The sequence below is a fragment of the Poecilia formosa genome, unplaced genomic scaffold, assembly GCF_000485575.1.
Source record: "Poecilia formosa unplaced genomic scaffold, Poecilia_formosa-5.1.2 Scaffold659, whole genome shotgun sequence".
Taxonomy (NCBI): Eukaryota; Metazoa; Chordata; class Actinopteri; order Cyprinodontiformes; family Poeciliidae; genus Poecilia; species Poecilia formosa.
Window position 1 is genome coordinate 82,643 of NW_006800598.1, and position 11,766 is coordinate 94,408.

Below are 11,766 nucleotides of genomic sequence, written 5' to 3' on the forward strand. Positions count from 1 at the left end.
AAATAATTGACTTGACATCTTTAGGGTTTTCATATTCAAACATTTATAAATCACATCTGATCCTAAAACATTCATTCAGATACATTGACTCAAGCTGCACTATAGACTATAGGTATGTAAAAAACATACTACTACATTACTTTAAACATGTTTGCGTCATCAGTAGGACCCTTGATGCCAGGGTCAAATTACCTGTTGATAAACGGTCTCAATTTACCTATTTTTCAAAAGGTAAATTGAGAGCTATGCTTTTTGGCTCAGCTCTCTTTTCTACGGTGCCCTCATCAAAGCACCAATTCGCCTATCAATATCCCACTCTGATTTTACCTGATTTGTGTGATTCATAAAGTGGACCCAGAGATACTTAAACTCCTCAACTTGGGGCAGAACCTTGACCTGAAGATGGCACTCTACCCTTTTTCATCTAAAGGCACTGATCCTTGTCCTGTCCACTTCACACTCAGCTGCAAACTGCTCCGGCAAGCCCTGAATGCCTATTCCTGATAAATATCCCTGATAGAAAAATGGACGGAGCTAAACACAGGGCAAGCTGTGAAAGACTTGATACAATATAGAAGAGTTATCTTCAAGCTGGCCCTAAACATATTTGTGTCATTTTAAAAGGCTGTAAATCTGATTTTTTAACAGACACATGATTTCTGTATCATTGTGATTTAAAGGCCTACCAAATTAATTGTTTGCTTTGGATATAAAAGTTGCTAAGAACATACCAATAACAGACAGTTTTAAATAGTGAAACTGTAGAATTCAGAGAAAAACCCACAGAAAAAATAATACGTAACTTACCTGAAAGATCTATGATTCCATTTCTGTTGATCAAGTTTGGAAATTATGCCAATTTTCCCTGCCCACACAACATTATCACAAGCAAAGTACATGGCTCTGTTCAGATGACCAATGGTAAGGCACAGTCTCAGAACACTGTCAGAAAGGTGAATGGTCGTCTTGGCTGCCTGCAGAGCCTCCACAGAGTTCCCCAGACGCAGCACTGTGGGACATCACACATGTCAGAACCAGCAGAGCTTCTGTACTCAAAACTCATACTGAATTTTTACACTTACACTTTCTTGTCAGGCTCATATGTGCTTCCAGTTCACTGATAGTTCTTTGGAGGTCAGTGGCTACACTGCTTTTGTGCAGAGTGTAGCCCAACAACATGCAAGCATACTGTGCAGCCCTGTGGTGGATGAAAAAACAGTCAGTAAGCAGATAGCTATTTCTCAGGTGAGAACCAAATTAAAGAAGGATGATCACAGATCAAACTGAGCTAAATTTTAAATCAACTGGATTTAAAAAAATAACAAAACTTAATACTTTAAAAACTGATTCACAAGCATATAAAGAAAATGAGCAGCTACACATTCCTAATACCATTGATCATTTTAATTGTAAGGTAAAATATTCTAATATCGACTGAGCAGGAAATGAAGGGCTTTCCTGCTCAGGTTATGGTTCATGAAAAGACTGAGTTAAATACTTTACTGAAAAGCTCAGGTTTTGTAAACAAACTACAAAGTACAGACAAATTCTGATTACAGCTATGCAACTAGTTACTTTCCATTCTCTGTGTGCCAGTACTTTATCAATCAAAATATTTTTTTTCACATTGAATTGCTTCTACTTTCTGCTTTATCTATACAGGTGGCCTACAGTAATATATTGATATGTCTTTATTTGTTTTGGTTTGAACTTTGCTTTTAGAGAAATAGAACAAATATATGTTATTGTAAAAAATAAACATTTTTTTATAGAACTTTGTAGAAATCATTCTTTATGTGGGCAAAAAGAAAAAAAATAAATTGTCCTTAGAGTCTCCCTAGTGGCCACGATAGGTCACGCTTCGTAACATGAACTGCCGTGCAATGTGCAGAGCACATCCAAAACCTCAAAAGCACTGGTGGAAAATATGTAAGCAAAACTATTTTGCAAAAGGACTTATCCTTCAGGGACAGAGAAAATAAAGGGAAAGAGTAGAAAAAACCAACATATAAGTTTGCATGTCTCTTGTTAATGTAATTCATCCATCCATTACTGGATGGTAATGGATGGATGCCACCAGCATAATATGGATATATTATGGCAAGCCATTTTAACATAAATTCAGTTTCGTCTGACTATCCGTAATTACATTCCAGATGTCTAAAAATGCATTTTGACTAGACAAAACTACATTTTGACTATCCGGAATGATAATTTATGATATCTGTCTTTACATTCTGACTAGTAAGAATAATAATTCAAGATATCTTCAACACAATTATGACTAGTCAAAATTCCTTTCAAGATATCTCAAATGACGTCACTGGTCTGACATTTGACGAGACACATAATTACGATTTAAGACATCTTCAACACAATTATGACTAGTCAAAATTACAATTTTAGATATCTGAATTAAGAATGATGTGGAAGCCCCTTTGTGGTGTCCAAACAGTTGCCTGCAGAATTTTATGTTTCCTGCACAAAATTGTCAGTAAATGCCACAAATTAGAAAGAGCTCGACAATGTTGGAAATGCGGAGATAGCAAAACTTCATAAAGTATAAGAGTGCTTCTGATATCTGCAAAGAATTTTCTTTTCATTCATTTCCGACGAACCAAATGCACTTAAAAACAGCTCTGAAAAGCTAAAATTGCTATTGTCAAACCATTTTCAACATGAAAATGGTGCATTTTCAAACATCTTTTGTTGTTTTCTCTATTTTTCATTGTTTTATTAAACTTTCAAATTGCTACTTAAGTCAGGGACGTTTTGACTAGACAGAATACTAATTCAGTAATGTCATTCTGGCTAGTCGGAATGTCAATTTAAGATATCTTAAATAGAAAAGCTGTGTAATTCAAGATATCTAATTCATTAGAGAATTCAAAGGAATTTTGACTAGTCAAAATTACAATTCAAGAAATCTTTAATTTAGTTTTGTCTAGTCATTATTTGATTTTAAGATATCTATAATTTAGTTTTCACTAGTCAAAACTACATATCTCCTATCCAAAAATACATTTAAGATATCTTGAATTATGGAATCATTAGAGATATCTTTAATTGGAATTATGACTAGTCAAAACCAAAATCAAGATATCTTGAATTTACTTTATGACTAGTACTAACTTAATTGTAGATATTGGAAATGTGTATTTCAGATAGTCAGTAATTCATTTTAGATATCTTGAATTTAAGTCTCCATACAAGTCAATGGTAAATCTGACGTCATTTCGACTAGTCAGAATGTAATTAGAAATATCTCAAATAGTTATTTTGTCTAGTCGAAATATAATTAGAGATATCTTAAATCGCTGAAATGTCTAGTCACAAAACAATTTGAGATATCTGGAATGTAAGGGCGGTAAAACCGAATTTATGTTAAAACGGCTTGCCACAGATATTAACCCTAACCCTATGTTTGTTTCCCCCAAAGCTTATGGTTTTAGCGTAGCACAGTGTTGAGATGCTAAAGGGGCAGGGTGGAGGGGACTTTTATTGGCTTAGTCCCTCCAACTGGTCTCTAAATTTTGGTAAATGTAAATATTTATAGTCCGAATTACAGTATTAACTTAAGCATCTCACAGAGGCATATTATATACAACCTCCCTTCAACCCCCCTAAAAATATACTTCAGACCCATACCCAAAATATACTAAAATAAAACTGAGAATGGACAATGAGTAGCCTCATGGGCACCGCTTCTTTAATGCCGACAACACTGACCGTGTTACCTCAAAACTCTCTCCTTGCCCTGACTCTGGGTGTTGAACCGAACCCAGGAGTCCATCTTGGATGATGGTGTTCCGGGCCTAGGACTACTTGGCTGGCTGTAAACCTACGGAGCAGTTAATGCTACTTGTCCTTTTAGTCCTGACCAAGAAAGGCAAGCCTAAAACCCCCCCCCTTAAGTCTGCACGCTGAAAACACTCCGTTGAAACGTTTTCTGAATTTCCGGTAGTAGACCTTGTTGTTAGATTGTATACTGCCCCCAACAGGCAAAACAACAGGTCTTTCTAAAATGATAGAAAGTGAGCGGGAAAAAATTATAATATCATCAAGTTAAATAAATTGTTGTCAATGTGGAAAAACATCGTCTGGAATTTGGTTCTGTGTGGACCCGAATAGGAGACAACATATAATTGATATGGGAGGTAGGTCTTTAACTATGTGTATCCAAATTTAAAAAGAAAGGAGTAACAGAAATATTTACTCTAAGCCAACAGGAGGCGGTGTCGGTTCGTTAATATAGACGGGCTGACACCTTCTCAGGGAACAGCAGTTGTGCACTTCTGACGACGACAATCACAAAATAATATTTAAGACTTCACCATCACATATTGACACAAAGAGTTTAATTGACATAAAATTACCTTTATTTTATTGGTACAAAAACCTGGAATCACTGTTCTTGTGTCATGTTTGATCAACTGTCTAAATTGGATCAAACATCAATGAGAAATAAAAATGAGGGGTGGGGGAGGAGAAAAAAAATCACAAACATGGCAAAAAAAAAACTTTAAATTTAACAACTGAGTTGTCATTTCATCTACAAAAAATTTGATAACAGAAATGACAGTTATTTATGGCTGTTTTTTATTTTTTTAGATTACAAATAAATTAAACATGCCAATTGATGTCAGGGTAGTTCACCAAAACAAAATCCTGCTTGTGAACAGAGATAAACTTAATCCAATCACTGTCAGTAAGAGACATTCCACATTGATCCTATTTATAAAACAACAGGGAGTTATTAAGTTCAGTTTATCATCTAATTTGTGAAAATGTTTCTACCCAAATAGCCCCAATTGATTGCATCAAGTAACTGACTGAAGCAATCAAGTTTTTGCATCAAGTTGTTACCTAAACAGCAATATTTTACTGTGTAGTACAAAAAGTAGCAGGAAAAGGAAATGTGCTCAACAGACTCAACAGACAATACAAGCCTAGCAAAAATACCTATAGAAGTAGCTCGGGATAGCATAAGATACTCTAACAGTATGCTTTTGTAAAACAAAAAGTTTTATGCTGTAGACAGTATTTGTCTACTTCACAGACAAAAATTGGATCATGCTTCCGTAGGAGGAAAGTCTGACAACTATAAGATCTGCCTCCCATTTTACTTTCAAAACATGGAGCAATCAAATTTCTGAAAAATGACAGAGATTTGTTATTATTGTATTGAAATATAAGGAGAATTATACATTCTGGTCTGGATTTAACAGGGAGACAATGAAGAGAATGAAGAGAAACGAAAATACAAGAAATCTCTCCTTAATTTTCATTATTCAGCTTTCCCTGCTACTGCAGGGAAAGCTGAATAATCTGAAGGGGAAAAATGAAGCAGGGTTTCCCCCGGTGTATTATAAGGCTGATGGGTCACGAGGTTTTACTTGTACCCCACCAGGCTAAGCATTGCTAACCCTAACCCTAAGTCTTTTTAAAATTTTTGCATTTTTTAAGACTTTATAGTTGCTGTTCAGGTATTAATTTTCCAATCTTTCAATAACACATAATTATCAAATGATATTTTCAAATTTTCTGTCAACTTTAAACATTTTTTAATTCATAAACACAATGAGTCGATGGATGAATGACTGCCCTAGCAGTCTTAACAAGTTTTCTGGGGGAAACCTAGATTAAGTCCAACAAACCCATTTAATATGATATATAAATGGCAAACAATGCTTTAATTTGGTTCCTCATCAGTTCATTTACCACTTTTAAGTGTTTCAAACAGCCAAAACCTTGCTGTTGCAAGACTAACTTGCAACTTCCAAAGTAAATTTCCATTTATAAGTTCAGCTTATATTTCCTCTATTGATACAATGAAAAATCTTAAATGCCATTATCTGATTAACAAACTATTCTTTGGAATACCCAGGAATGATATGCGATTTCAACTTACAATAAATAGTACACACAAACAGCAACTCTTAGCAACGCAAGCAGCTTATCATTCGTTTCTCATGCAGTATGCACTTTTCACAAAGGTACCAAGTTTGAAGTCCCTAAAACTATTCATCAACAAAGAAAGTATAGTCCCCATGAAACCGTCATTTGTATGTGGCCATAGTTAAACTCAATACTGCCATTCAAACCCAGAAAGTGTAGGTCTGAATCTAAAGTTTAGAGCTATCCAAAACAATTAACATTACCATCATGTATGCCTTTCAATGGAAACAAACACTTTAGTTGAAAACAATTTTTGAAAATTACTAGAATGAGAAACATAAGGGGTTTTAAGTAATTGCTACAGACATTATTTTGTGCTCATTTTAAACACACATTTTTAATTTAAAGACAAAAACAAAGCAATGCAAGATAACATCAAGTTCTTCAGCAAACACATCTAAATATTCCAGAGAGATGGGCCCACTGAATATTTGAACTTCTAGTCCTTCATGCCTCAGTGGGACAAATCATGCGGCACAGTGGGGAACAGGGCTCATGGTTTACTAGGTGAACGAGGGGTGAACACTCCTGATGCTTCAAGCATGGTCTTCCTTCGTGCTGTCTCCTTGGCCACATTGTGATTTAGCCTTCTCAGGCGTTCCTGTAAATAGAGTATTTATTTAGTCTATATTTTGCAACTCCTTGGGCAATTAATCTCTTAACTAAAATGATAAAGGAGAAGATGAATGAGAAAAGAAAGGAAAGCCTGCAGTTAAAGTAGAAAAAATGACAGCATTTAAAAATGACAACATATATGGTAGCTGTAATGATGTTGCTAGTCATGGATACTATGAATGTCATAATGAACTGGCTTGTGAAATTTATTCCTCTGCTGCTTCACCACATTGAGAGGAGGTGGCTTGGACGTCTGGTATGGACGCCTCCCTGGTGAGGTGTTTTTGCATGTCCCACTGTGAAGAGACCCAGAGGAAGACCGAGGACATGTTTTTCAGCTGGCCTGGGAACGCCTCGGGATTCCCCTGAAAAAGCGGCCCAAGTGGCTAGGGAATGGGAAGCCTGAGTCTCCTTGTTTAGACTGCTACTCCCGCAACGTATAAATGGTTGGATGATACAAAAATGTCAAACTTGATATTAAGAAAAATACCTAATGTCATTTTAGATACCATGGTAACATTTTTGAAGGCACAGGGTTGTTTCTAGCTAAGAGCAAACAATTGGAATAATTACCATGTGACTAACCCTAACCTCCTTAAGTGGAGTTCTCCAGTAGTGGAGAATTCAGTCCTCAATTATAAAAATATATGATTTAAAAATGTCACTTCCCTGTCTGGCAAAATTGTAGACAAGATGGCACAGTTGAAACCAGATATTTACATACACTGGATAAAAAGACACATACAGGTCTGAAGCAAAACCAGCCCAAGCTTAGAATTACCTAAATTATTTCTATTTTTTTTAAATGCTGGAAAACTTAGTGAGATTTTTTTTTGTCACTAGCTTTAGCACGTGTATTAGGGATAACTTTTTAACTAAAACACAAAAGGTCAAACCTTTTGTGTTTCCTTCCACAAACCGTTAATGGCACATTTGAGTTATTCAAATTTTTAAAGCTAAAACCGGAAAAAAATGAATTCTTGTTTCACAAAATTTGAAAGTCAACAGAAATCAGACAAGACATCAGGAAGAGAACTGTGAAGCTGCACATGTATAGTTCATTGTTGGGAACAATTTCCAGATGCTCGAAGGTGCCGCATTCATCCAGTCAGACAACTATATTCAAGTATAGGTATGATGGGAATTACACCGCTCAGGAAGGAGATGGGTTCTATGTCCCAGAGATGAATATATTTTGGTCCAAAATTACAACAGAACAACAAACAAAAAGACAAGAGACCTTGTGAAGATGTTAACAAGACAGCGTAATTATCCACGGTAAAATATGTCCTGTACCGTCATGGCCTTTCAGCAAGGAGGAAGCCTTTACTTCAAAAGAAACATAAAATGCCCGAATACAGCTTGCAAATGCAATATACAATATAAATATAAAAATTATCCACCCATTTCTGTCAATTGCATTTATCTACTGTGTTCGCCATTAAATCGTTTAAAATTAAATAAAAACAACAATAGCTGTTGATGTGTGTGAGAGCATTATCAGCAAGTTAATCCTTGTGCGTGCGAGGACTATGGCAAATGATACAAGTTTTACATGTGTAGGGTCGGTTTGACCCCATTTCTACATACAAGGGTTAAGTAGTAAAAAAACGACTTAAGTCTCTCACTGACTGAGATTTGAGTCCTGCCGTTCATGGCATAGAGCCTATCTGTGCTACCTTGTTAGATTTTACTACTGTAGATAGCTATGTCCCCCAGTAGGTGCTACGCATTACCACAAGGGATAGGGAGCACAGATAGTCAGAACACTGGTACAGATTGAGTAAAGTGTTGGAGATGTTAATGAGCAATGAGCCATGTGCTTACATCAAACTTGAAACTTATTGTTCAAAGCCAAAGTAAAATTGTGTAAATACCCAATAATGCTTGGTATAATAATTAACTCTAAGCTATCTTTCTGCAACTATTGAAACAGTGCAGGTAGACAGGCAAGAGCCAGTGTTATGCCAGATGTTGGTTTTCCAAAAAATAAAATTTGGCTGCTTTGGCTAGTATAAATGTGCAAACCATATCAATCAATCAATCAATCAATCATATCTTTATTCCAGACACAAAAAGGTCCATGGTAAAAAAGGTAAAAAAAACCTCACAAAATAAGAGAAAAATAAAAAATAAACATGACATATTATTCACCGAGTCACAAGTTGGCATGATGATGCCAATGATTCCATAATCTTGAAGAAAATCTCACTGTATTAAAAGCAGGATTTACTAAAATTGCAATTATATTATTGCATGACATAGATAATCTACACATGCATTTACACATAAGATTCCTGAGCACAACTGCACATGTGGGAACAGCATTATGTACAAACATATGGCTAGCACTACTCCATCTAGGCACTTTGAGTAGTAGCCTCATGACATCACTGTATGCACAAAATGGAGTTCTTTAAATTAAAAGAAAAAAAAGTTTTGGCTCCATAAAAACTATGCTTGCTCACTGCATGCATGTAAGAGTTACTGAGTTCCACATGTCTTTTGGTGATCTAGGAAAAAAATGATAAGTTTTACTAATTATTGTTAAATCTCTGTTAATCTTCAGTATGGAAGAGGTTTAGTCAAGAAAAAGAAGGTCCAAAACCAAGGTCAGGCACTAACCTGAGCGTTCTGTAGAATATTGTTCACAAGCACCACTCTACGCCTCGCATTAAGTAGTTTCTTTACGTAAGGATCCAGGTCTAGTGCAATCTTCTGGTGTTCATTTATTCTGAATAACTCTGTGAAACACATACAAAAAATATATATAATCATTACATAATCTTTGTCTAATTGTCAATATTAAGTATTTTGTTTTTGTTCGTAAAACAATAGTACAGTTTTGTGTTATTTTACAATTAAAGATTACCCGTCGCCAAGTTGTCTATATGTTCTCTTAATTCCACCTGGCTTTCTCTGCAAAAGACATTTGTGAGAACAGTCAATAAACAGGAAATTAAATCGTTTATATATATATATATTTTTTTTATATATATATATATATACATATACAGAGAGAGAGAGAGAGAGATTTTTTGTCATTCAACTGTACATTTAAAAATGTACAAATTGAAAGAAGCTGCTGAACCTTTTCCTAGAGGGCAGCGGGGAGAACAAACTATGCTCAGAGTGGAAGAGGTCTTTTATAATTGCCCGAGCCCTGGACAGGCAGCGACTGTGAGCTGTGTCAAGGATAGAAGGAAGCCAATGATTTTCTCAGCTGTCCTCACCACTCTCTCCACACATTGCCAGTGTTACATGATCCAAACCAGACAGAGACGCTGTTGGTCAGTATGCTCTCTATTATCCCTTTGTAGAAAGTGGTGAGAAAGGGAGGGGGGAGGTTAGCTCTTCTCATCTGACGTAAAAACTGCAGGCGTTGCTGAGCTTTCTTCGCCAGACCAGAGATTTGGAGGGACCACGCCAAAGTGTCAGTAATCTGTATCCCCAGAAATTGAATGTTCCTGACCTGTTCCACTGCAGCATCATTGATAAGGAGGGGTGTGTGACTTGGCTGATTTTTCCTCTAAACAACAATTTCTTTTGTTTTGCTGACATTCAGGATTAGATAGTTTGTATCACACTAGTCCACCAGATTTTTCACCTTCTCTCTGTCGGCCAGTTTGTTGTCGTCCCTGATGAGCCCTGCCACAGTCATATTGTCCGCATACTTAATGACGTGGTTCGTACTGAACCTGGCTTGGCAGTCATGGGTCATCGAGGTGAAGAGCAGTGGACTCAGTACGCAGCCTTGGGGGAAGCCAGTGATGAGGGAGAAGCTTTATTACCGACCCTGACAGTTTGTCAGAAAATCTAGCAACCAATTGCACAGGGGGTTGTTCAGCCCAAGGCTCACTGGGTGCTGGTGATTGTGTTGAATGCTGAGCTGAAGTCCAGAAACAGCATTCGCACATGAGTATTCTTCTCCTCCAAGTGTTTCAGGCTCAGGGGCAGTGTGGTGGAAACAGCATCCTCTGTGCAGCGGTTGAAGCTGTATGCAAACTGGAGCGGATCAAAAGAGGAGGGAAGTTTTGAGATGATGTGATCCTTCACCAGCCTCTCGACATACTTAATCATGATGGGAGTGAGTGCATCAGGGCGATAGTCATTCAGTGATGAAATTGTGGGTTTTTGGGCACTGGAATGATGATGGCCGTCTTGAAGTAGGATGGAATGACAGTACAGCTCAGCGAGGTGTTAAATATGTCAGCACTGTTCTTGAGAACCAGTCCTGGTATGTTATCAGGCCCTGCTGCTTTATGTATTTTGACTCTTCTCAAGGTCCTCAAAACATCAGCTGTCTCAAACAGAGTAATCTGTTCAACTAGTTGAGGAGTGCATTTTCTCACAGGAGTGTTGTTGAAGCCCTCAACAACACTCACAAAATCCTCACAGATTTTGTGAGGACAAAATCTGTTCTGTCCTCACAGGGCAAAGAAGCAGCCTTGTCTGTTATAGTCTTGGTGCCTTGCCATATGTGCCTGGTATTTGCTGATTCGTGGGAAAATTGTCAAATTTTCTGACCATAGGCACGTTTTGAAACTCTGATGATGTGGTTTAGGTTGGCTCTGGCTGACCTGAGCATCTCTCTGTCCCCACATTTAAAAGCAGCGTTTCGTGCCTTCAGGAGCTGACGCACCTCCTTTGTCATCCAGGGTTTCTGATTTGCCCTGGTGGTGATGATCTTGGTCACAGAGACATAATCCATGCACTTCAGGATGTTCGTAGACACAGATTCGGCATACTCCTCAACATTGGTGTGACTGTTTACAGTTGCAGTTTCCCTGGACATATATGCATTCAAAACAGTATTGTAATGCCGACATGGATCCTGCAGGCCAGACTCACCTGCTTGTCAATCGGTTTTCCTCTGATGAGCAGGGCCTTATATGCAGGAACTAATATTACAGAAAGATGGTCTGATGAGCCAAAGTGGGGGCGGGGTGCTGCCTTGAATGCTGCCTTAAGATTTGTGTAGGCTCTATCCAGTATGTTTGAGCCTCTGGTTGCAAAGTTCACATGCTGATGGAAATGGGGGAGAACTGTTGGTAACACTTTATTTGAAGGGGTGTGCATAAGACTGACATTGCACTGTCATAAACATGACATAACACCTGTCATGAACATAAAGAAGTCTTTATGAATGTTTATGACAGTTCAATGTCAGTCTTATGCACACCCCTTCAAATA

General features: G+C 37.3%; 2 protein-coding genes across 3 annotated transcripts in view; both read right to left on the reverse strand.

Annotated features, from left to right (window-relative positions):
- The window catches only part of pex11b (peroxisomal biogenesis factor 11 beta), a 6,289-nt gene extending 2,318 nt beyond the window's left edge, over positions 1 to 3,971 (reverse strand). The window contains exons 1-3 of one of the 2 annotated variants that reach the window (XM_016666089.1): positions 3,730 to 3,971; positions 1,083 to 1,198; positions 808 to 1,009 (exon numbers count right to left, since the gene is read on the reverse strand). In XM_016666089.1, the coding sequence (XP_016521575.1) occupies positions 808 to 1,009; positions 1,083 to 1,179 (299 nt within the window). In that variant the 5' untranslated portion in view covers positions 1,180 to 1,198; positions 3,730 to 3,971. The remainder of the gene's footprint in view (positions 1 to 807; positions 1,010 to 1,082; positions 1,199 to 3,729) is intronic. The other variant, XM_007542108.2, reaches the window with a different exon arrangement.
- A 2,222-nt stretch (positions 3,972 to 6,193) lies between these two features.
- Positions 6,194 to 11,766, reverse strand: part of snapin (SNAP associated protein) — an 11,367-nt gene continuing 5,794 nt past the window's right edge. The window contains exons 2-4 of the mRNA XM_007542109.2: positions 9,446 to 9,492; positions 9,199 to 9,317; positions 6,194 to 6,559 (exon numbers count right to left, since the gene is read on the reverse strand). Coding sequence (XP_007542171.1) covers positions 6,452 to 6,559; positions 9,199 to 9,317; positions 9,446 to 9,492 — 274 coding nt within the window. The 3' untranslated portion in view covers positions 6,194 to 6,451. The remainder of the gene's footprint in view (positions 6,560 to 9,198; positions 9,318 to 9,445; positions 9,493 to 11,766) is intronic.